Source organism: Sinohyriopsis cumingii, unplaced genomic scaffold (genome assembly GCF_028554795.1).
Source record: "Sinohyriopsis cumingii isolate HCF-2022 unplaced genomic scaffold, ASM2855479v2 utg002626l, whole genome shotgun sequence".
In the NCBI taxonomy this organism is placed as follows: Eukaryota; Metazoa; Mollusca; class Bivalvia; order Unionida; family Unionidae; genus Sinohyriopsis; species Sinohyriopsis cumingii.
The window spans coordinates 24,568-52,418 of NW_028316261.1; the positions used below are offsets into that span (position 1 = coordinate 24,568).

A 27,851-nucleotide genomic window follows, 5' to 3' on the forward strand; every position below is an offset into this window, starting at 1 on the left:
ATTATTGTGTATAGTAAGTGCAGAAAAAGTCTTTTCCGAGGTTGATGATTGCAACCTTAAAACAAAGAAAAAAAGCGAGCTGCTTTTATTGAGGTACCCACAATTGATGAATGTCTTCAAGACATACCTGATGATCATGCTGATGAAAACGTTATCATCAAAACAGCATATACAATCAACGTGGTTATTGGTTTCTTTAAGTTTTCGATCACTTTGTCGACATTAGGTTCCACTCATAATTGTCCATAAATACATATGGAAATTAAGTTATTTTAGTGTTGATTTTCCGTTCTTATGTTTCCTAATGAAAATGAAGTCCTCGTCTTAAGTCTCTTGTATCCGTTTCCATAGTCCTGTCTGCATCTATTAATATACAAAAGGTATCAATGTTGTCTTGTCATTTGAAAGCACTCGTGAGACCTATCTTGACCGTCGTATTATGATAAGGATTTGTATCATAATCTTCTTCTCATTTCTTGTTATGAGAAGGAATCAATCATAAGTTAAGAAATGTCTTTGCCCATCGGAGAGAGAGAGAGAGAGAGAGAGAGAGAGAGAGAGAGAGAGAAAGAGAGAGAAGAAGAAGAAGAAGAAAGATTTCAGGATCTCTTAACAAAGGGTGTCACTGATAACGGTGTGGATACGGCTATACGTTGGGGAATGAGATACAGAATCGCGAAAAGGAAAGGCAGAGCCCTCTGAAAGATTTTTAAAAAATATATATATATATATATATATATATATATATATATATATATATATATATATATATAATACTACATTCTTGAGATACGTTTATAAAGCCTTTATATTTAAAATATACGAAATACATGCAAAATTACTCTTTTCCTTCGAGCTTACCAACTTCATACATTTGTATTATTTCTGCATTTGAGAATATAATACAGATAATTAAATCTCGATTAACTTCATGATAGCCAGAGTATAAAATTCAATAGTTGCGATTAATGCAACACTCATTTTGAAGAATTGTATTTTAAAAATTTAAAATAGAATACTAATTAGGAATAGATTACTAAAGTATCATTCTTTATTGCTTGAAGAATCTTTTATTTCCAAATTAAATCAAAACATGGTAATACATACCACAAATACTAATGAATATAAATTCTTTGAAACGCTTAAACATTTTATTAAATTATAAGATAAAATGGAAATAACTCACAAAACTTATGCATAAAATATCAAGTCAGGATGTAACTTTACCATGAAAATCTCAACATTAAAAAGTCATTATACTTTAAAGAAGCTTACGAATACAGACGATTCTTACCTGTAAGGAACTACATAGCCCTAAGATTCTCGATGACGAATTCATATAAATACGCAAACATGCTCTCAATTTATACACAGTACTTCTGTGCGTACATTTCGAATCAGAACAAGGCTCTCATCCTTTCCATGGGAAATGCATTCATCATCTAACTTACTCATCCATATAGGATTTAGGAATCTGCCTGTTTAGCAGATACCCACCAAGTCTAAATTGATGACCATTGGATACAAGAGAAAAGTATTTTATGGAGTCTTGCACTTGCTCGTAAAGCACCATCTTTATTAAAATAGTATATAGTTATAATACAGAAATAGATAAAATTAATCTCAATATATTTTAGTGGAAAATTACTTTCAATATAATATAATGAAAAAATACTTTTAATACAATTGAGAGAAAATTTAAATCTAAATACTTTTACTCTAAACTTCTGTCCTAATAGTCGTACAATGGAAGTATGTTTAGAAATAAGAGAAAACCGGTCCAAGCCTGTTAAACAGGAAACGAATAACAGGAAAAGGCAGAAGAATTGAACATCACGCAACATTTCGGCCCAACAGTTGCTGTCCTCAGCAAAGATTCCCATTCGATTTCGAGCGTTCAAAATCTGTCTTGGATAATTCCTTTAGTGTCCTCTCAACAAAAACTAAACTGAGGACAATGATACACTTTTTGACTCTTGAACATAGTCACATGTTTGTGTATTGTATGTGGTTGTCACTCCGTTTTCTTATCTAAGCGATATCGGGTAACTCAATTGTATCGACACCTCTGTCTGCGTGGGTTCGAGTCTAGGATTCGACTGATGTGGGTACGTGAGAAACCTTGCCAGTAGCTTCTCGTGGGTCGGTGGTTCTTCCCGGGTTTTTCCTCCACCATTAATACTGGCCGCCATGCATAGCCTATCGTGTGCTGAAAAATGGCGTTAAACCCAACAACAACAACAACAACATCAACAATTGTATCGAGGTCATCAGGTCACACAGCTGCCCAAATGAAGATGTTATTTACGCATACGCTGTCCATTTACCCAATTAACACTCACGGACTTGCTCACACGTTTGCATAGACAAATATCTTAATAATGTCTTAAAAAGTAATACATTTGAGGTTTATCACTGCAACAAAGTGAAATAAAACTAAACTTTTAGCACTTACAAAGCAATGTCTTTGCACAGCCAGCTAAAACCTCATACATGTCTTTCAGTTGATGGTACAAGTTCACAAAAGCTGGCCTTTAAGCAGTAACACTAGATCCTAGTCAAAGATAGAGCCGAATCCAGAATACACATCATAATATCGTTCGGAATGGAGGATAGACCCCTTGATGGGGTCATAGGAAGCAAAGCCTCTTAAAGATTTTGTATTTAAAACTTTTTTAGGGCACAATTTTAAGGATCTGACTGGGAAAAAAACTCGCTCTAACAAACGTTTCGGTTGTTTCTAGCTTAACTAGGGAGGGGCGCCGGCTGGGCCCACGCCAGTCAATAACAACCACCTCCCAATTTAAATTTTGGAGGACAGCAGTTTTTGGCACGTACTTGTGTTAACAAAATTATGAAAGCTAAATACTTCTGTGAAGTGCCTTGCCGTCTATATAAACATGTAAAAGATTCCTTTGTTCTACATTTCCACTCATACAAATACAAGTAATCTACAATGTCGCTGCAATATTCACACTAACGTGAGATGAGTCTACAGACTTTCGAACGATTGCAGTACTAATAATGGTGTTCAAGGAGAGGCAACGATCTACAGATTTACCAGTATAAATGCGTCGTTATTGATTTGTTTCTGCGTTAATGAAGGAGCACAATCAAGAGGTATGGGGAAAACCAAGTTATTTAATTGGTTTTCGAAAGCATTTATGATGTTGATGGTAGGGCATCGCCAGGTTCAGGAAAAGTACCGATAAGATTTTCAAGACGGCTGCATTATTGTCCAAGAAAAGCAACAATACATCATAACAAGTCTTCTGGTGAAAAACCTGGCAAATAACGCACAAAGACAGGGCAAATACTTAAGATAATGGAACATATTTACTGTTGACACAAAATGTTTGAATAAATATATAAGAACTAGAAAATGTTTGCTTTGCCTATGTGTTGATCATTCATTTTTAATATCCATTACACTCAACGGACATAGGGGCAGTACAAGTGCGGTGTCCTCTACAAATCGGCAGCTATCAGCACAAAAATAAATGTATCTATCTTTCTTTAGATAAAACCTGTACCAATACAGTTACATTTAGCTGAGCTAAGTTTTAAAATGTCTCTGCACGCCTTTCTTTTCCCCCAATACTTACCATATGTATATTACAAATATATACCCCTAAGGAATGTATTGCATCATTATTAAACGAGATAAAATGTCTAGTTTTATAATTTTAGAATCAATATTCAGTATTTACCAGTATTGTCAGTCTCAAACGTATATGTGCCATCTTTGCCATGTCTTTGATGTGTACTCTAACTATAAAACTATCAAGACATTGATTATATACATATTTCTTTTATTTCTTTTGATTATTTCTTTTGATGAAACACATAGCAATAACAGAACATTTTCAGTTAAGTAAAGTTTTAAAACGTCATTGCAAGCTTTATTTCCCCAATATTTACCTGCATAATAAAAATATGTCTCTCCACGGATGCAACAAATAATGAGAAGAAGATTCCATTTTTGTTGACTAAAGACACTTCTAAATATTTACAATAAAATTTATTACAATTGAATTTAAAAGGACCTTTAAAAGGGGAACAACATATGGAAAATAGAACATTTTCATTTTAGAAAATTGGAATCAATATTCAACTTTTGTCAGATTGCAATGACCATGTGTCATCTTTGCTGGTATTTGTGGCAGTCATATGCATTGCACTCGTGTGTGCAAAAAGAGGTAGAGTATGGGGTATCAAAGGCGTGGATTTGGATGAATAACCACTGTCTTAAAAACCTATTTTACAACCAATAACTTACATCCAAAATAGCCAATATAATCATTAATTTGTGTGCTGAAACCTCCATGCAGGTTACAGTTTGCTTGCTGAAACAATTAAATTTTGAGCCGTACCATACATACTAAATGTGTCATACCAGTACATCTTAGAAGTAGGTCAACAGTGTAAGCAACTGACACAGCATGAGAAGTAGCCTATACTGCATGCCCAATGGTCAGCTGATCATAATGGATGGTACCAACATTGCTGACATAAAGGAACATAACCTGGAAAATTCCACTGACCCATCATACAAACCATATAGAATAAAGACACATGCAACAGACAACTGATAAATTGTTAAAGCTATGTTAAAAATAAAAATCACGCACACAAAACAAAACCAAACTCAAGGCTACACACACTCACTGGGTTCAATCAGATAATGCTTTTGCTCCATTCCCAATATAAAATAGATAAAACTACCAAGCTGGTGATTTACATGGTTAGACAAATGTTTGCCCAACAACCGAAACATGAGCAATGTGTCTTAATAAGTATAATGATTCACTCCTAAATCTAGCTGGTGACTGGGTTGATCAGCAGTTCCCTGAAATCTCTTGAATGCAATGATCATCAGATGACACCCACAGCCATAATCTAAGTCACTATATGTACTACTAACTGACACATAACGATATTATAACAATAATAATAACAACAGATCTGCATACCGGTACATAATCTTTTATTATTTTCTTCATAATGTCAGGTTTCAAAAGCAAGTCACAAATACCGCATGAAGCTTAGAGTCTAAGGCTTCATATCACAAACATGCCAATAAACACTGATAATATATAACAGGGTTCTCAATAGATTTCCAAACTGAAGAGTCAGTTGACCCTTGACCTCAAAATCTCAGGAGGCAAAAAGAAAATCATAAAACTGTCAGTTCACTTTTCAACTAATCCTTAAATTTTGAAACAAATTTTGCAGACTGACTCTTCTTCTCATCAGATCTGACACTATGTTTCGGTTTCTTTGGAGTCTCAGGGTCAGAAAATTAATCACTGACGGGTCGTTTCTGAGACAGAGACAGAAAAGAAAACATACTTCTTTGCATCATTGTGCTTTTAAAGTTTAGATGTATGCACTGAGTGTTATGTTCATTAAATTTGTTTCTGAATGGTCCATTAATTAAATCGTTTGAGGTTTTAAATGTTTGATGATTTAAGCAAATTAATCACCAATAAAACACAATCCCATGCCGAAAACTGGCTTAGTGAGAAGCCATATATTTCCGTTTTGTCTAAATGATTATAACTTAAAGTGCAATGAAACAAATGCTGATATTTTATCATAAATGAATCTAGTGAAGTCGTAAATGATTCCAAACTTTTAAACACCCTGCTAAATAAAGCAACTTGCCAATAAAATAAAGTTGGTCCACTTCTGTTCACAACTGGCTTCACGAGCCACCAAAATGATATGTTCCAGTTCTAACCAGTTAATTATAATTTGATGTCCCAACATACCAATGCTGACATTTTATCCAAAGGCAGTCCATTTATGTCATAATTGTTTCCTCTTCCTCCATCATAAACTTCAGATGTAATCTCAAAACAATCCAACCTGTCAGTTGAATCCTGACTTCAGTGAACCACTAGCTCCTGCCAGTTCATGCATATCTTCCATTGGTGGGATATTATTGGCTGTCAAGGTCTAGTAGATTATTGTCAAGCAGATGTCAATCAATGCCTCATACAGTAAATTTGTCTAAGTAAGAAACTATGCTGAAGTGAATCAATGGTAACTAAGGTTGATGTTCCAGCCAAAATTTACAGGCATAAAAAAGACACAGAAGTTGAAATTTCCGTGTGTCAAAAATGGGTAATTGTTAAGTTCCAAGCGTCAAAACCCTAGGGTACAAGCTATTGAAAACCCTGTACAATTTCATGACAAGAATACTGAAAGCACCCAACAAGAACTGTTACTGTTAATATAGCACTCCCTCACTATAATACCATTCATCGTAACATGGTTCCTTTATAACAATAATAATATGATTATGGTTCACATTTAATTATGAATACTATTATATGTATAATGTACTTGATTATAAGGCAGTTTTACTATAATGCGTTATACTCGATGGCTTTCGTGGACAGCATTACGATGCTGTACATGCTTCCGAGATTATCCCATCAAAATGATTATTAAATGACTTATGTATGCTATAGATCTACAAAGACATAATGCCCCACTACTGTAAACCTGTGATTTTCAATGCTTTTCTCAATAAAAGGACAATGGCTGAACATAGATGTCAACAAGAATTCACTTAAGTGACATTTAAAAATAAAATGTTTCCAAGAACAGCAAACAAAATAAGCATTATAAATAGGCATAACAGTATGTCTTGTACCTACAACATTTGCATCATTTTGAGGTACATGTCAAAATTTACACTTAAAAATGGTGCCAATGTGTTATTTGGTAATCCAAATTAAAGCTATACACAAAAATTGTTGACCAGAATACATGTCAAGAGTTCCTCATTTTTGTCAAGTTTTTACTACCGGTATTATATTTGCCATTTCCAGCAACCAAAAAAACAGATAAAAAAATAAAAAAAATAAGGAACATTATGTTAGAAAAACACTGAACTAGTAAATACCCAGTAGGTTAAGGGTTGGTAAATTTGAGTTTAAAGGATGGTCAAGTAAACATATGTTATGGGATAGCAAAGTTAGTTAAAATTTAACAGGTCTTTATCAACTCATAAATGACAAACTACAGATTAAAGTGGAAAATAGAACACCCGTAAATCTGAGATATAATGGACACAAGAGACCCCAAAATAAGAAATTATAATATATTATTATAACTGACACAACAGTAGGCACTTACAATGAAGCCATTAGTTAAAACACAGCAATTTTGGTCATGGATTCCTTTTCATCAAGTAGAAGTAAAATTATTAGTGTAATATACTTTATTATAAGGCTGTCTCAATACGAGGGATAACACTCTGTTGTTCCTATGCCGAGTGCATAAAAAAAGTAGCTCAAAAGTCAATGCCTTTTAGACATAAAATAAGATCTATATAAAGAAAGTGTACAGTATTCTTCAGAATGAGAGGCCCATGTGTTATCACTCACCTTTGCAACTAAAAACTGCAAGGTTGTGAAGTAGACTCACATGTGTACATACTGTAAAACTGGAGTGGAATGAAAATTTTGGAGTACTTGGTTGCCACACAGTCCTAAAATATTTTCATGCTAAAAAAATTGGATTGGTTGGCCAGAAAAAGTTTTTTCTTTCAAATCATCAAAACATGACCTAATCTTATAACTTTGGAAAGAGAGACCAATAGTTAGACACAACTCTCTACATCAATATATATATATATATATATATACACACACACACGCACACACACAAAGAACCATATCTCTCTTTTTGAGTCCCGTATGCCAAACAAGAGGTCGCGAGTTTTAAAACTCGTAGCAGTCCCCCAATCTTTAAAAATATTTTGGCATTTTTTTCATTTTCAAACTTTCCTTTAACTCAATCATCCAAATTTGTATTACTTTTATCTACTTTTATCTACTTTTTTTTCCTTTTTTTATCTTGAAACTTTCTTTTATCACTCCCATGCAAGGACAGGCAATCCAGCTGCCAAACAAAAGGTTGGAAGTTTGAAACTCATGGCAGCCAGTCTTTTTAATACTTTTTCTTTATGTTGAAATTAATCCCTTCCTAGGATGGGCAATCCGACTGCCAAACAAGAGGGTACCAATTTCAAACTCGCAGCAGCATCATAATTGTTTACAATACTTTTTTGGTATTTTTATGTTAAAACTTTCTTTTCAACAGTCTCATCTCAATTTAAAAAAAAACAATTCTTGTTTTAAATTTTTTTTATGTTGAAACTTTATTTTACCTGTTCTAGGATGGGTAACCTGGCTGCTAAACAAGAGGTCACAAGTTTAAAACTCACAGCAGCATTACAATGTGTTTTTTAAAAATACTTTTGTAGTATCTCTCATAATCTTACCTAATTATTATGCAATTCTTTATCAAACTCATCCAAATTGAATGATATTCAGAATATATTACAGTTTTGGTCAATTGAAACGCAGCCTAAAGAGTGGAAGCAAGTTCATCCAATCAGACACATCATCATACTGTTAATGTGGATGAAAGTTCATTATCAAACTTGCATGGATGAAAGTTCATTATCAAACTTGCATGGATGAAAGTTCATTATCAAACTTACATGGATGAAAGTTCATTATCAAACTTGCATGGATGAAAGTTCATTATCAAACTTGCATCGATGAAAGTTCATTATCAAACTAGCATGGATGAAAGTTCATTATCAAACTTGCATGGATGAAAGTTCATTATCAAACTTGCATGGATGAAAGTTCATTATCAAACTAGCACCGATGAAAGTTCATTATCAAACTTGCATGGATGAAAGTTCATTATCAAACTAGCACGGATGAAAGTTCATTATCAAACTTGCATGGATGAAAGTTCATTATCAAACTAGCACGGATGAAAGTTCATTATCAAACTTGCATGGATGAAAGTTCATTATCAAACTTGCATGGATGAAAGTTCATTATCAAACTAGCACCGATGAAAGTTCATTATCAAAACTGCATGGATGAAAGTTCATTATCAAACTTGCATCGATGAAAGTTCATTATCAAACTTGCATGGACGAAAATTCATTATCAAACTTGCATCGATGAAAGTTCATTATCAAACTTGCATCGATGAAAGTTCATTATCAAACCTGCATCGATGAAAGTTCATTATCAAACCTGCATTGATGAAAGTTCATTATCAAACTTGCATGGATGAAAGTTCATTATCAAACTTGCATCGATGAAAGTTCATTATCAAACTTGCCCAAGATTTTGATGATATAAACACATATTCCAAGTTTGATTGAAATCTGCTCAGAAATATGGACCCCGAGTGGCAACAAGCAACCGTTGATGGCTGGACAGACAACAGACAACACTTAACAGAATACACGGTCGTACCATATTCTCATTTGACCAAGTAAGCTAAAAGCTCAACGGAAAACGTTTTTCATATATCTACAACAAAATATTGAAATGAAGGTTTTGACTCTTGAACTGCTTTCAAATTTAACTCAGACTGCTTAATAATTCACACACACACACACACATCAGATTTTCCATTACAAATATAATGTAAATTAATTTATCTGGTATATGCAATTTTAAAATATATGACAGCTCATCCTGTATTATAAAATCAAAGAACAATTGTGTATAGCATGGAATATAATGAATAACAATTGATGATGATATAACTAATACTGTAATTAGTTACAATACAAGATAAAATCCAATACTTTAAAAGGAAACCATAAAACATAGATGGTTCTAATGATGTTTTAGTGATATATGTAATGAATTCATTACATATGATGTTTTAGTGATATATGTAAGGTATTCAATACATATAATGTTTTAGTGATATATGTAAGGTATTCAATACATATGATGTTTTAGTGATATATGTAAGGTATTCAATACATATGATGTTTTAATGATATAGGTAAGGTATTCAATACATATAATGTTTTAGTGATATATGTAAGGTATTCAATACATATGATGTTTTAGTGATATATGTAAGGTATTCAATACATATGATGTTTTAGTGATATATGTAAGGTATTCAATACATATAATGTTTTAGTGATATATGTAAGGTATTCAATACATATGATGTTTTAGTGATATATGTAAGGTATTCAATACATATGATGTTTTAATGATATAGGTAAGGTATTCAATACATATGATGTTAAAAGTGTTATGACAGAATAAACTAAAAGTTTATTCCAATGTCAGTGAAAGGAATGTCCAATATAATTTTTGCCTTTTAACAACATATTTTACAATATGTGTTTCCATAAAAAGAAAGTTCTCCATCTGTGAACATTAGAAAGGATATTAAGCAATTGTAAATAAATTGTGTACATAATTTTTTGCCAACTTTTTTTCTTCTGGTGGAATTTTCAGTTGTAGCATGGCAACATTGAGAAACATCAATTTTTCACACATTCAGATTTTCTTTTGCTTACAGAGAGCATAAAGCATAAACAGTGGCAAAATTTACTGCCAGAATACATACACAATTTACTATCAGAATACATACACAATTAATATCAATGATTTGATACAAATATTTGATACAGTAATCTTTTCTTACCAATGTCACTCAAAAATATATCAACCAAATACACAACCCACCATTTCACAAACATCTGAACCTTAAATTTACATAATATGGGCTACACCACTTAATTGTACACGTTAACCAAGGAAGGCTATAAAAAAAATGCCAGAGTACTATAATTAGTCAGATCTTTGAAAACAAATAATTTTAACTTTGATCAATGGGGGGGGGTGTCTTTAAACGCAAGTGCAATTTTAACTTGGATCAATGGTGATCTTTTAAATCAACACAATTTTAACTTGAGTCAATGTTGGTTTTTTAAATGAAGCATAACTGTAACTTGTTCAATGGTGGTCTTTAAAATCAAGCATAGGTTTAACTTGGATCAATGGTGGTCCTTAAAATCAAGCACAATTTTAACTTGGATCAATGGCAATCTTTCAAATAAAACACAATTTTTACTTGGATCAATGACAATATTTTAAATTTAACACAATTTTAACTTCAATTAACAGTGATCTTTTTAAATGAAATATAATTATGCCAGTTAACTTAGAAGAATGATGATCATTTAAATCAAACAAACTTTTAACTAGGATACATTGCTTTCTACTTTAATTTTAAAGTGCCTTCCCTGGGTCCCAACTATGTTTAACTGGAACTGTCCTAATTATGCCAGTGTCAATGAATGAAGAAGATGTCAATTTACCAACCTACTCTTTAATCCAACACTTTAATTGGAAATCATTGCAATACTGATGTACTGCAAAGGGCAACGATGCTGTAACCTGATAAGCTTCTACACATTAGAATCTAATTACCAGTAGAGAATACATACTTTAGGATAACTATAACACTAACACGTTTAAATGAAATACCGTAAAACAAACAGGCATTGTTTTGAGTATTGTTTTATCAAATATTCAACTCTCGTTATAACAGAATATTTGGGTTCCAACATAAAACTGATTTGTGAATTTTATGTTTTAATGGAAACTTCAGCAGATTTCCCAGGAACAAACACGTATATTTCCTAGATTCTATTGTTCTTTCCTTGAAATGTTACATTTCTGGGAACATCTCACCAAGATATAATGTAAACGTTTTTAATTCTAGAAAAATATCTGAAATGTGGGAAAATATGTACAAGATTGACCAAAAAATGAATTATGATCATGTTATATATGAAGGATAGATTTAAATTTTGTTTTCTCATTACTACATCCTGCTTTGCAACAAAAATACAAGGACAATAACTCTTCTAAACTAAGGTATGATCTTGACAAAGACGGATACGTTGCAACAACAGAAGGCTGGAAATGAGCCTCGTCATTGTAAAACAAGTTTCCTGTAAATGTTTCAGCTCTAGGAAAGCTAAGACCCAAAATTAATGGCACATTGTTCCATTGTTATTGCATATCTTCGTTCATGCTGTTGCAATGAAACAAAGAAAAGTTGCCTTATGAGTTCATAAAACTGTATGCAAGCTGTTTTAAGCCCTTGGACGGCAAAATGAGCAAAAATTATTTTTCTTAAAATAACAAAATAATACATCTGAAAACTTAAGACTGTTATACAAATCCAGAATACAAGTTACAAAAATAAAATACAAACAATCTTACAAGATGCAGACAAAATGACCTCATCTTCATTATCATTTTAAAACTGTTTATTTTGGAGCATCCCCAAAATGAACAAAATTATTACAAACGCTGAAATATACAAGTGTACGAGATACAAAATTAAAACATACAACATGTCCTTCTCTAATATACTTTATTACATTAAGAATATTAAATTACTACAGGTCAAAAATTAAAATGAACTTCCTCAGAAGTTGGTTCACATTTTGAGATCTATTAATTTCCATTTACAAAAGAAAAAAAAAAAAACCTGAAGTTTAGAATCCTTAGATGAATATTTACAAAATAAAAGGTAAGTTCTAACAAGGTTAGGAACAACATTATAACATGAATGTGTTGTACCACAGTGATTGTCTGTAAAGAATTGGCAGATTTTGGTAATATCAAGGGGAAATAAAATTGATCACTGCAAGGAACTAAATATATCTCATGTTGGAGAACATATAAATCAATTACATATTTACATGATTTTTTAAAATCAGTTTATGAATTAATTTCATTTACATGCTTCCATTTATCACAATATCTGGCAAAGAAATTGAAGCAAAAACTGCACAATAAGTAAGAAATTAGATTTGTGTTGTCAAACATGAATGCCTCAAATACAGCAGTTCAGTCCAAGTCCCAATATTCAAACCTAATACTTTGGAAAAATTGCTAGACTGTCAGGCAAATCTAATCATGTCATCAATTTTTGCATACAAACATTCAAACCAAATTTCATATGTCTACCTTGCATGATTTTTCCTAAACTGTGCTCACAAAGTCTTTTTTTTTTGTATAAAAAAAAAAGGCCATAAAAATACAACAAATCTTTAAAAAAAATTAAAATCCAATCTGGTTATCTATATATGAATACAAGTGTGCCTATAACATTTCATCTGTCTACCTCATGTGGTGTTTGCTTATCTGCTCAAAAATGTATAAAAGATTTTTTTAAACTCATCGAAATACTTCTGCTGGTCTGAAATGTTTTAATTAGGTCATCAACTTGTGCCACATTTAAAGTGTGTAAAACTTCATGGCTCCAAGTCAAGTAGTTTTTGTGCTGAAAGGGATTTTGGACAGAAGCAAAGAATTATAGACATCTGACAGTCTGTAGCAAAGCAATCTGCCCCCTTCTGCGATCCATGGAGGCATAACTGAAAATAGCATTATTATATTTGATGAAAGTATAACAGTTAAGCATTATTAAACCTGAGAAATTCCAGTGAATAAACATCTCAAGTCAAGCAATGCTTTTCTTCAAAGAAATTCTAACCATTCTAATAAAAGTAATACCATGAAAACATTTATAATAATTTTTTTTTCAAAAACTCAGTGTAAATGTGAAACAAATAAAACATTTAAATTATTAAAAGTTCTATGACTGGGACAATGTAAAAACTTTTAGACTTTATCAAAGGGATTGATGATAAGCATTTTTAATATCATCTTTTAGGAGCCACAAAATCAACCTTAAGTAGTTCGAAAAGAGAATGAATAATTTATGCATTACGTGTATTTGTAAAAAATACTGTTATTTATCCCATTTTCAAACATTGACAAATAATTACTTCTCTTGCTGTCCATATAATTTGTGTCCAAATGAAAATTATCATTTTTCCCCCGAATTATGCTATTCCAAAAATTAAAATCTCTATTGTGTACTGATGTGACTGTCCTAAGTGGCCTAGGTAAAAAATGTTGTATCATTTAATGGCCTGCGAAAAAAATAACACTTTGATGATGTTTTTGTTCACAAATAATACTGGTTGCCATGCTGGGATTTTTCTTTTCTGTTCAAATAAATAAACTGCCATTTAAAATTGTGTGCCTAGTTGTATCAGATGCACATTTCAAAATGTTTTTGTTCTGGAATGGGTGACATCCCCTTTTTTGTCAAAACAATGGCTCTGGTAAATTAAGTGATGGTCTCAGCCCTGAAAATGTCATGGCCCAATCTGTGAGAAATAAGTTTAGTTTGACTGTTAATGTAGTATATACTGAAAGCTAATTTTCTCTCCAAATAACTCGTACACAAAGTTGTTCAGCTCAAGATTAATGAGAATTTGGTGACCTATAGGAAATAAAAGTGAATGTGAAAAAAACTGATAAAAATTGGCAAATGAAAATGTAATAAATCACTAGCTTTTTAGTAAAAAATTGAGTTAGTGCCTGGAAATTTGAATGAATGTCATGAAATTTGCAACATTTAATTCAAAGTCATATATTTTGTTCAATTTTCCTTACAAAAGTTCTCAGAAAACTGTTAACATCAATACACGACACATTTTCTGATCAATTAAAATGTCAGTCATGGTGGAAACACTTTAACAAATTAAACTACCAAGTAAATAAGTTTTCTTGTGTGAAATTTGATCTTAAGTTTTATCTATTTTTAATTTGGTTTAATTAGAATGATCATAAATTAAATATTGAATTCAACATAAAAAGTGTCAGTCAGTTGTCACAAGCATGTCTGAGCATTTCTGTGAGAACCTAATTCAGCATGGTGTTTCTCCTACCTGTGTCAGTGTTTGTTACATTGTTACAATCTATTAAAAGTTGACATGCATAGTACTATCATGTTTATTACATACTTTGTCTCAAATCAAGAAAAGGGAGAAGAATAAAAAAGCTAAAAGGCATGCAAATCCTATTTGTGAATGAGCTATCAGTTACAGTTGTGTGTCAAGCAAGTTAGTTAACCAAACACCAATATAAAAATTATTACACCAGTAATATAATTAAAGTATAAAACATGAATCAGTAATTTATCCTATTCATTCACCAAGGAACCATGCAATAGACATAAACAATACATGAAGCACCCCATTTCACAGACAGGGTTCATTATGGAGAAACAAATTTGAAAGTTTCAAGTGAACTCAAAATTCCCAAATTGGCACTCCATGGATGAGAAGAAATTCAAAAATTACTTACAGTGAAATTACTGCAGATAACAGGACAATACAAATTGAGTTTGACATTGTTACTTCATGATCTCAATATCCAGCATTAAGAAAAAGAAATCTTATTTTGCTGTGAATCAACAATAACACTAGAAGGTATTCATACTAACATACAAAATGCATTTTATGTAATACACAATATGTTTTCTGGTATACATTTGATGAATGCTGAACCTCTTGGAGTAATATTTTTAAAGATCTTTCTGAGATATTTATTGGCAATTATTCCTAATGAAAGTATAAAATCAGTATTCAACCATTTAACCCACCCCTTCCCCAATCACCTCACTGGAAATGTCTATCCCTTTCTTAATTTTTCAAAAGTCCCATGGTAACTCATGTTCCACGTATGCTGGGGTAATTGTTTTAAGACCCCATTATGCAAGAGCTATTGAGGCATTGGTGAGCTTAAGGACTGAGGCATTGGTGAACTTAAGGAAACTGGTCTCCAGTTACAGCCTCTAGTCAAAAGAACACAAGGTAAAAATGTACAGTCCTGCAACATGATACAGTGGGAGTGGCCTTTCTTGGGAAAGGCCTTAAAAAATACCACTAGATAAGAATTTTAAAAAAAAATATCTTGAGAATTACCACAGGGCTGTACATAAATATCGGGTATAACTGACATGCTTTTGCTGCTGTTAGGTTCAAATGAATTAAGAAGGCAAATATTTACAGACCTGCCAACCCTGATGAGACCATCTCAGTAAGGCAGTTGATTTATTTTCTTTAAGTTTGACCAGTTTTCAGTAAGGTGTAACAAAATATAAACTGTTATTGTAAAGCTGGAGAACGTATTTAAAAGTTCGGTATTTGAAACAAGCAGAGATGGTAAACATGTTCAACTGAAAAGTTTGTAAAGTACATCCAGACCGTATTTACCACTAGTACCAGTGCACAAACTTCAGTTCCAAATGCTATGCTGCTAGCTCAATGGCTTGTTGCTATCTCTCAACTAGATGTAATTGTTGGAGAAAAAAAAATCCATTTTACGTGAATATAGCAATTCTTTTATTCACATGAATCTGAATAATCCTTTTTATTCTTCTGTGTTGATTCTTAACACTTTAAGAGGCTTATTTTTTATTTTGTCTTCAACATGCATCACTTGCTGGACGCCAATTTTAAAGAATTCTATAATCAACACTTTGATTATGCAGATGCTTCCCATGAAAACAATATTTACAGTTTAAAGCATCTGAGGTACTGATGTAAAGATAGCCTGGTTCCCTGACAAACTGCACTAATTCTAATATGAAACCGGTATCCAAATCAAACACGGATGAACAAATTTTCCGGACTTTTCAGCAACGATCATTTTCCACAAATTTTGATTTAATGCCATAAGTCTGTATTTTAAAGATAATTTTTGTAAGACTTCAGGCAAAATTATAAGGGTTGGCAGGTCTGTGTTTACCTTGTTGCTAACTTTTAAGGACATTAACTATCTTGAAGTGAAACCAAGTAACTTTTGGTTTGCCTAAAATCAATTTAAATAATTTTGTAGTTATTTATGTTCATAATTTTTCAATACTCTTGAGATAAATTAAAAAATGTTTCCAAATTTCTTATTCATAATTCATTTTAATTCCACACAATCTGCAATATTACTCTTTTGTGAAATAGAGTACCATCAAAGCACACTTAATCATCTTAAACATGGGCATCATACTTCTGGAGTAAGGCATTGGCTGTATGGGTATTTCCTCCAGTAAGTGGCAGCATAGATTCCATTTGTTCTGCAGGAAGACAGTCGAGGGCTTCACGAGTGGCTCTGTGCTCCTTCTTTACAGGACCCCAATCTGGATCTGTTTTGGCCAGGGACTTCATGCACTACAAATGACAGAAACAATAACTGTGAGTTTGTCTCCATGAATAGGGAAGGAGTCCCTGCTGTATTCAAAGACAGACATCTAGAAAGTGTGACAAGTCACACAGGGGTCCCATGTTAAAACAAAACAGAGATAAAAGGTAATAGCTCTGTTCCAAATGAGGAGTCATAAAAGGTACATGTAAATGTATGAGACAATGTTTATACAAAACTGCACTAAAATATTTTTTAACAGTTCTTTAGCTGTGCACTAGCAGCACTAGAGGCTAGGGTAAATAAACTTTTCACTGAGATGACTATTTCCCTCTAAGTTAAAAGAATAATGAAATTGTTCAGGGTCTACGGGTGACTAGTCCACACCATCAGATGGAAGGGAATGTCCACACATCCTCTTAGGCAGCACATTCTTCCTTTAGCTATGCAACTTAAAATCAACATTACATGTCAAGATGGGGCCCCAAGTGGTCTAAAGCGCTGTCCGTTATGGATCACTGTCATCTCACCTCTGTCTGCGTGGGTTCGAGTCTCGGATTCAGCCAATGTGGGTATGTGAGAAAGCTTGCCAGTAGCTTCTCGTGGGTCGGTGGTTCTTTCCGGGTTCTTCCTCCACCATTAATACTGGCCGCCATGTATAGCCTATCGTGTGCTGAAAAATGGCATTAAACCCTACAACAACAACAACATGTCAAGATACTGTCAATGCAATAACTGTATCCAAATTGAAGCTGACAAAGGGGACATTTAGGTACACGAGACAAAGTACAAACCAAAATATACTGAATGGTTCCTGACATAAGCTCTATCTGTTTTTAGCAAAGATTTACAATTGATTGCAAAACTGCAATAACTAAAAAAAAATTGAATTGAGGTACATTGACACCGAACTGGTAAGTTAACTCATCTATCGAATGGCATTGTATTGTGTAGATTTTCAGAAATATGATGGTTATAAGAAATGTGAATGGACAGACATACGAACAGACAAAAGTAGTAATTACTTTAACACTCCCAAACCCTGATGAAGGGCCCTTATTATTCATTGGATATTCAAACTTTATGACTTGTAACACCCATGAAGTCTGGGAAAATTGTTACCTAAAGACCAAAAGTGAATTAACTGTATAATTATAAGTGTAAACTGCATTTGGAAATTATACTGCATATAACAGTCTACATGCACTTGCATGTTGATAATGAACTTATCTATAATGATATAATTGTAGGGTCATAATATATTACTGTATCTGACATTTAATGTCTTTCCTAATTAAGCAAGGACCACTAGCTGAGGATTGTAGAAATATATAATTGTGCACATTCACAAGTAACCCAAGCAAGACACAGCAAAATGAGCTGAGCTGGTACAAAAACATTATACTGCAATCACAGTATATTCATGTTGTTGTTGTTGTTGTTGTTGTAGGGTTTAATGCCATTTTTCAGCACAAGATAGGCTATACATGGCGGCCAGTATAATTGGTGGAGGAAGAACCCTGGAAAACCCCGGGAAGAGCCACCGACCCACGATAAGCTACTGGCAGGCTTTCTCACGTACCAACGTTAGCCGAGGCTGAGACTCGAACTCACGCAGACAGAGGTGAGATGGCAGTGATCCGTAACGGTGAGCGCTTTAGACCACTCGGCCACTCGGGGCCCCCACAGTATATTCATGCATTCAAGGAATTCAGGAAAGGCATGGTCTAAGTGGCTCACCTTGGCTAAAAGCTGCCTAACAAATACATTTTTGGCAGCTGGCCAAGAAATCTGGGTCAGAATGATGCTTTGTCCTGAAATTTTATCCAATGCTGTTGATTGCATATGTTATGAAAACAAATATTTCAAGTTTTCTCCATCTTTTGTATCTTCATCTATATTTTGGATGGCACATCAACATCATTTATTTAACATTAATTGGCATTTAACAAAGTGCTTTGAGATAAAGTTACTGAGCAATTTTTCTATTTTTACATATGATGGCCATATTTGATGCCAACTTGTCATCAGTTTTATGAATCTGAAAGTCTTTCAAACAAGGATGCTGTATCAAACTTGGTCAAATTCTATACAGCAGTTGTCAAGAATTTGTTTCCTTCAGTTTCTATCTTTAGTAATAGCAGCAATATTTGATAGCCAATCAGCATCATTTGTACAAAGCTTCAAAACATATTGGGCCAGTGTGCATGGTTTTGAATTTGGTCAACTTCTGCTACGCAGGATTTGAGAATTCTTTTAAAGCTAATTTATTTTCAGCAAGGGCAGCCATATTTGATGGTGGATAACATAAAATATTGAGCTGTGACCTTGATCTTCAATATAGAACCCCAACTGTCTTAATGTGACATACATACTAGTAATGATGCACAAGTGTACCATGCTTCATTCCTTAATCTCAAATGGTTTTAAAGATACCAAGTGGAAAAGTCGTACAACGGAAAATGTAAAATATTTAGGCAAGATCTTGACCTTGAAGACAGCACCCCTGTTGTGGAATATGACATATGTTCAAGTAATGATGTAAAAGTATTTACAGATTACTGCATTTGTATGGGAAAATATGAACAAGTTTTTCGGATTGATATACTGCAGGACCTTGGGAGTGCAGTATATCTATCCGACAAAAAGAGTTTATATTTTCACATACAAATGTAGTAACTTTTTTTATATATTGCTATGCCGCTACTTCATGTATCTTCCGATCAGCTTATTTTAGTCAAAACACGTTGTAGTCAAGCGTAGCCATTTTCAAATATTTCTTCATACATCGAAATGCTCGTTACCTGTTTGCGTATTTAGTACAACAATACAAGATTTTAAAATTAAATTACCTGGACAGACATTCGAAGATGAGAATAATATATTCAGGTAGGTTTGTCACGACTGATCATATTATCTAATATTATGTTAAATTAGAAGAATTAAAACACAGAGTTGTGTGTATTACTGTCGTGAGGTCAGGTTCCATCAGCATGGTCGATTTGGATTGCCTGACTGATTGCAATACTCATGAATCCATACCTTGTTTACCACAATGCTTACAAATGCCAAACCTGTATATAAACAGCATCGTTGTTCCAAGTCGTAGACAGATAGGGGTAGGAAGATATGGAGGCAGACAGAAAAAGGATAGAGGAAAGGACTGGTTTAAGCCCTATGAATTAAGACTCACAAAAGTCTTATTTGTATCTAATGCATGCTTTTTCTTCTCATATCTGCTTAAAAAAAGCTGGCTTGTCTATTATGATTCCCTGTTGAACCAATCTGTGTGCCATATGCAAATGCTGTTGTTATTAGACTAGCCACTAACTGAATTTGTCGAATGTATCACAGCACTCCCAAAAAAGAATGGAACTACAAGCAACTTCATAGACTGAATACTGAGCTATAACCTTGACCTTGAAGATAGCACCCTCAATCTGGTACATGACATTCCCTGAAGTGGTGATTTAAAAGTAAACCAAGATTTGTTAATTAATTTTGAATCACTTTCAAGTTACAGCATAGAAGGGAACATTACAAATGTGATATATTGAACTGTGACCTTGAAACTAGCACTCCCAACCTTTATCTTCTGTCCTGCAGCCCCAATTTTGTATATTAATACTTTCTACTGCTTATGTTCCAGTACACCAAGTTTCATCCTTTAGTCTTATACAGCATTCAAGTTACTGAGTAAAAACAAAATTCTGCCAGATGCATAATGTATATGAACACTAATGTTCATGACTGTCTTCCAAAATTCTTTTCTATTTTACAAATGGGATTCAGTAGCCTCAGCATGTATGTCATAGTGGCTTAAATAGCTGATGTTTTTTCACAAGGTTCTTACAGATATGAGATATTTCGTCAGGAAATTCAAACACTTTTCAGAGACCAAAATTAGTTTTCAAGCACCGAAATTAACCTCATGTAAACTTCAGAAAATGTTGATTATAGTATGCAGAGTCTACAAAATTTATGAATTAATTTTTAAACAAGAACTCTGAAAAATTATTACTCAACTAGGTCTAGGTGAATATACTAGGTAATAGGACTTTGGGGCATAGGAGTAGGGGTACAGTTATCTCACTGGGGCTTTGGGACATATTGGTGAAGGTGCAGTTATCTCACAGGGAGTCTGGGGCACAGTGGCCAAGGTGTACTTGCATTGCAGGGGTTTTGGGGCATAGTGGTTAAGGTGTACTTATATTGCACAGGTTATGGGGCACAGCGGTAATGGTGTACTTGTATCGCAAGGGATTTTGGGGCACAGTGGTAAGGTGTACCTGCATCAAAGGCATTTTGGGGCACAGTGGTAAAGGTGTATTTTTATCACAGGGATTTTGGGGCACAGAGGTAAAGGTTTATTTGTATCATGGGGATTTGGGGGCACAGTGGTAAAGGTGCATTTGTATCACTGGTGTTTGGGGGCACAGTGGTCAAGGTGAACGTCTATCATAGGGAATTGGGGGCACTTGGGTATATATGTAGTCATTCCACTGGGAATTGGGGCGGTACAGGGGTAAAGGTGAAGTTATCTCACAGAGACTTAGGGGCACAGGGCTCAAGGTGTAGTTATTTCACAGAGGCTTGAGGGCACAGGGGAAAGAGGTGTCGTAATGGCATGAGGGTTGTAGTGTATTTAACTCACAGGGGCTTTGGGCCACAGGACTGTGGTGTAGTTTTCTTACCAGTGTTAGTTCAAGAGCTAGTACTCTTATCTGCCACAGTTTCTAACTCCTCAAGGTTTGCATGTTTTCATGTTTAAGTAAACACTATTCTAAATTTATTCCTCCCATCAATATTTAATTTTTATTATGCTTTTCCCTCTTGCCATGAGACCTCTGGGTACTGTGACTCATTGACTTAGCTAAAAGTGTCTCTCATTTTCCTAGTTTTAGTGATGGTAGGGACTTTAGCTCCATATATCCATAGTAATACTGCTGGTAGGGACTTTAGCTCCATACATCTTTAGTTATACTGATGGTGGGGACTTTAGCTCCATACATGCTTAGTTATACTGCTGGTAGGGACTTTAGCTCCATACATCTTTAGTTATACTGATGGTGGGGACTTTAGCTCCATATATCCTTAGTTATACTGATGGTGGGGACTTTAGCTCTATACATGCTTAGTTATACTGATGGTGGGGACTTTAGCTCCATACATCCTTAAGTTATACTGATGGTAGGGACTTTAGATCCATACATCCTTAGTTATACTGATGGTAGGGACTTTAGCTCCATAGTTACATCCTTAGTGATACAGATGATGGGGACTTTAGCTCCATACATCCTTAGTTGTACTGATGGTGGGGACTTTAGCTCCATACATGTTTAGTTATACTGATGGTAGGGACTTTAGCTCAATACATTTTTAGTTATACTGATGGTGGGGACTTTAGCTCCATACATGCTTAGTTATACTGATGGTAGGGACTTCAGCTTCATACATCCTTAAGTTATACTGATGGTAGGGACTTTAGCTCCATACATCCTTAGTTATACTGATGGTGGGGACTTTAGCTCCATACATGCTTTGTTATACTGATGGTGGGGACTTTAGCTCCATACATCCTTAGTTATACTGATGGTAGGGAATTTAGCTCCATAGTTACATCCTTAGTGATACAGATGATGGGGACTTTAGCTCCATACATCCTTAGCTGTACTGATGGTGGGGACTTTAGCTCCATATATCCTTAGTTATACTGATGGTAGGGACTTTAGCTCCATACATGCTTAGTTATACAGATGATGGGGACTTTAGCTCCATACATCCTTATTTATACTGATGGTGGGGACTTTAGCTCCATACATGCTTAGTTATACTGATGGTAGGTCCAAAATAAGAGGTTTTTCCCTCTGTATTTTGTAGTGCAACCAGAAAGTCCAGATTATTTGGTATCATTGTAGAGCTACATCTGTCTACCTTTCTATAATACCACCCACTTTAGTGTATCATACAAGACCATGATGCTACAGAGCTCGGCAGTAGTCTACAACCTCCTGCCATGTAAACTCGTCACCAGGGGTTAATATGTTAATTAAGGTGTTATTATGTATTAAAAAAAGCAGGATAGATGTATGGATGGATGGAAGAACAGACTGGCCAAATGTAATATCCTGTTTTCTATCAAAAGTGGGCGACAACAACACAATAGTAGCAACGTAACAACAATGGCAAATTATACTTATTTCTTGTTAATGCTTCCAAAGATGGACAAAAAGTAAATGGTATTTACCTCAAAAACCGATGTGCCATTACTGCGTTTGTGTTGGATAATTTTATACACCATGATGACTGGAATTGCAAGAACTGAAGAGAAGGAAATCAACCAACCCAGAGCATCAGACCATTTGGGGAATTCATACTGTCCATATACTGTTGGCTTGAAATCTGCCCATGTAAATACCATGATGGCCTTAAAGAAATAAACCAGAATGTAATCAACAATTACATAGCTCACTTCCACTTTCATTAGTCTCCAGTGGTCATTGTAAATATTATCATGCAGAAATCAACAATTACATAGCTGTCATCCACTAGTCTTTAGTAGACACTGTAAACATTATCATGCAGAATATAAATTCAGACTACAGTGATATCAGAACCTTTTCCAACTGAAGATTTTCTTTTGCAATCTGCCATCTTAACATCTGAACTTGTAATCCTTATCAAATTTATATATTTAGGTCACACTGTGCCTCTGTTGATATAAAAGTGTGGTAGTAACAGAGATGTAACAGTGTGGTAATAACATAAAACAGTGTGGTAGTAACAGAAGTAACAGTGTGATAGTAACAGAGATGCATAAATAAACATCACTAACTTTCATGATTTGATTTGACATTTTTACTTTTCATGATGTACTCCTTGAACCAGGTGATATTTTATATATCTCTCAGTACCACAACCATACTAGAAATGGTCAATGTGACCTGCTTATATATATACCAATGGTCACAAGGATAAATTTAACGGTTTGCAAGTTTTACTTCCAGAAACAAAAGTGTCAATTGAAATTGGATGGACAGATAGACTAGTGAACAAAAATGAATACAATACTGAAACTAAACACTTCCTAAATGTAAAGGCACATCTAGATTACTAGTCTAATATATGTATTAGGCTATACTGAGATATCTTTTAAAGTTCTGCAGTTACGCTCCAGATACAAAAGTGTAATGGATGAAATGAGCCCTTTTCTTTAAAACCCACCAACTTTGTTGTGTTGCCCGCCCCCCCCCATTTTATGTGTCTCTACATAACTAGAAAAACTAGACAGCCACTTTTCTCCATGCTGATGACAATAGCACTGTCAACCTTTACCTACCAGGAGAACAAAAGGAGAAACAAACTTCCAGGCATAGGCCCACATGATGTGTGGACGGTGTCCAAGCATGGATTGAATATCCTTCAGGAACCTGTCAACACCTATTGAAGATAAAAATAAGAGAAGCTGAAACTTTAAATCTTGCATTTTTTCTTTTTTTTCTTTCTTGGAGTTCCATGGGGCTAAAATCTGTCAATGTCTTGATAAAAAATATTTCAAAATCATTCTTTTTCATCTGCAATTTCAACAATTGTTACTTATGAAGTTAATTCTGAAATTCTTTCACTGAAATTATGGCACCAAACCACATTTCTGATCATCCTAAGAAAATAACACGAAGGACTGCACTGGGAGATATTTCAAATCAAAGATTGTGACTCAAGACCAAGAAAAATGAGACCTGAATGTCACTCCACCATTTCTTGAAAATGTAGTGCAAGTAAAAAAGAACATGTGCTGGCAGAAGCATGTATTTATTAAACATACAATGGAATTTGGATGTTCGTACCTGCACCCATTGCTTAAAAAAATTGTAAGTAACACTGGCAGAATGTAAGCATGTTAATATAAAACATTCAAAAGAATATTCATAATGCCAAATCCAAGCTTAAATAAAGAGTGAGACCCTTGTGCTTAAATAATTGTACAAACAGTTAAAATCTGTAACACCAAAAGAATGTATAAATAAACATGCAGAAGAACATGCAATCCCCCAATACCACTTGTGCTTGAACAAGTGGTTAAGTTGAAAAAGCAATAATGCAGGCAGAAAATATGCATGCAGATATGAACATGCACAAGAACATGAATATCCCTAATCTTACTTGAATCAGTGGTACATGTAGAAAAGAGCCAGAATGCTAGCAGAATGTATGCATATATATATATATATATATATATATATATATATATATATATATATATATATAAAAAATATATATATATTTTTTTAACATGCAAAAGAATACAGATGTCCCCATCTCCAACATTTGTTTGAATTTAAAATGAGCATACATATAAATATAAAACATGCAAAAGAACAATTAATAATAGAATTAAAAAATAAACAACAACAAGTATAACTCAAGAAAATCATCAGAACATAATAGAACAAGCTCGCCTGATGTCATTACTGTCAGCTAAATTTCAGCACAATTCATCAAAAGCTGTGGGATTAGTTGCACTCACAAAATTTCTTTTTTGCTACAGAAATTACATCAAGAAGGGACATAACTCTGAAAAACAGGTAAGAGCTTGATGACAGAATGAAATACACATACTGGACTGATGTCAGCCAAATTTCAGGGCCATTCATAAAAACAGTGTGATACATTTTATACACAAAAATTATCTATCACAGTATACACATTTAGCATCAGAAAGGGGGATAAGTCTAAACAGATATACATCAAAGGATAATGGTAGAATAATAGGTACAGACTGGGCAATTCATCATAAGCTGCCGGCTTTTATTATATATGGTATGTACATTTAAAACAGAAAAGGGGCATAACTCTGGAAAAGTGCATTCGCACAAGTAGAACAAATTGCATATATGCCTCATTTCAATAATGTCTGCCATGTTTCATGACAATTCATCAAAAGTGTGAGACTAGTTTCATATACTAGAATTATCATATATAACACATATACTAACTACCAAAAAAAGGTATAACTCTATATAAAAAAAATCATATCAAATGGTAAGAACAGAATAAAATGCTTTGTTTGCTTTGTGTCAACATTATCTGCCAAGTTTCATGACAATTAATTCAAAGGTCTGGGATTAATGCACATCCAAGAATTGTCGTGTATAGGCATCCCATCTAGAATATTTAATCATTATGCATTTTTCTGTTAGCCTTAAACAGAGTATATAATAAAGTTCCAGTGCGAATATCCATGCCTGATTCCTGAACCTTGAATTTCTTCAACATTTTAGCAAAACCAATAAAATTAATGCTAGTCTTCCTCATAAATTATTCTCATTGTTCTTCCTTTTTCATCTCTGGTGCCAATTTTCACATATGTATAACCTCATTCAACTGGTTTTTTGTTATGTAGCATTAGTTTTTTGGTTTTTTGTGTGCAAAGCTATATTCTATGTAGATTCTAATCTATCATATTGGTGCTGAAGAACTTTTGCATTTGGACCACCTCAGCTATTTCTGGATTACAAAAATCTCTCTCAAAACATTTCAGCACAGTAATTTGCTGAATAGTCAAATATATTTTCTTCAGAAATGTCTTTGCAAAAGAGAAACTGCAATCTCTTTGGACCATCTTGGCTATTTCCATGATTGGGCTGACCATACAATTCACAGTAAGTTTGCAAATGAAACAACAGTTTGATATATTCACAACTTCTTGGTGAATACTCATTTCACAAATATATGAGGAGGTCTGAATGGCAGCTATCAGAATACATCCCAGGTATGAGCCATACAACTGACCTTGAAGTTGCAAATGGTACATTTGTTACTACTTGTGTCTGCACAGAAAATTTCTATTCAAAATGTTACCCCATACAATTCTGATTGTGGAATTGTCAAAAATGTTTTGTATTATGTTTGCTCATACACTCTACTCTTTAAAAGTACAACTTGCTTCAAGAATAATTTCTTTCTTGTCCTGATGTGTTATTTATGAAGAACCTTTGTCCCTGAAGTGTCCTTTAGATGGAACTTTTGTGCAATGTGCTCTTTATGAAGAACTCGTCAATAAAGTGTCCTTTATCAAGAGCTTTTGTTCATAAAGTGTCCTTTATCAAGAACATTGGTCCATAAAGTGTCCTTTATAAAGAACATTTGTCCATAAAATATCCTTTATCAAGAACATGTGTCAATAAAATTTCCTTTACCAAGAGTTTTGTCCACAGAGTCCTTTACAAGGAGTCTAGTCAGATGTATCCCTTATAAAGGGATTTAGTCCCTAATGTGTCCATTAAAAGGTTTTGTCTGATGTGTGCAACATAAAGAGTTTTTATCCAGAGTGACCTCTACAAGGAGTTTTTGTCCAATGTGTCCCTTGTAAAGAGATTTAGTCTGTAAAGCGTCCATTACAAGCAGTTTTTGTCCAATGTGTCCCTTTTAAAAAGTGTCCATTACAAGTAGGGTTTGTCTGATGTGTGCTTAATGAAGAGGTTTTATCCAGAGTGACCTCTACTACAAGTTTTTGTCAAATGTGTCCTTTATTAAAAAGACCTTTAGTGCTTAACGAGTCCTTTACATAGTTTTTGTCACCAAGAGTCATTTATAACCAGCTTTTGTTCCTAAAGTGTCTTTCACAAGAAGTTTGTCATCTGATGTGTCCATTATAAAAAAGCTTTTGTCCCTAAAGTGATCTTTATACAGTATTTTTCCTGATGTGACTTCATTAAGAGTATTTTCATAACTGCAGAAAAAGGAGTAAATCAAAGATTGAATATCATTTCAAACACTATTGCAACACTTTGGCAATCAATCAATATATTACATGTGAGGGCTCACTGACCCCCCTTCTATTTTATTAGTTTAACTCACCATACACCCATGACAACGCCAGACACTCCACAAGGCCAATGATCAGGAGAGAGTAAGTTGCAGCATAGTTGTCAAATAACTGCAAAATGTACATTCCTCCCTACACAAAAGAAAACA

At 33.9% G+C, this 27,851-nt stretch overlaps 1 protein-coding gene across 2 annotated transcripts in view; it reads right to left on the reverse strand.

The window, feature by feature from the left end:
• Positions 1 to 4,970: 4,970 nt before the first annotated feature.
• The window catches only part of LOC149770139 (sodium- and chloride-dependent glycine transporter 2-like), an 83,173-nt gene continuing 60,292 nt past the window's right edge, over positions 4,971 to 27,851 (reverse strand). For both annotated transcript variants that reach the window (XM_089949328.1, XM_089949330.1), the window contains exons 12-15: positions 27,735 to 27,834; positions 24,214 to 24,314; positions 23,122 to 23,301; positions 4,971 to 16,903 (exon numbers count right to left, since the gene is read on the reverse strand). In XM_089949328.1, the coding sequence (XP_089805454.1) occupies positions 16,724 to 16,903; positions 23,122 to 23,301; positions 24,214 to 24,314; positions 27,735 to 27,834 (561 nt within the window). In that variant the 3' untranslated portion in view covers positions 4,971 to 16,723. The remainder of the gene's footprint in view (positions 16,904 to 23,121; positions 23,302 to 24,213; positions 24,315 to 27,734; positions 27,835 to 27,851) is intronic.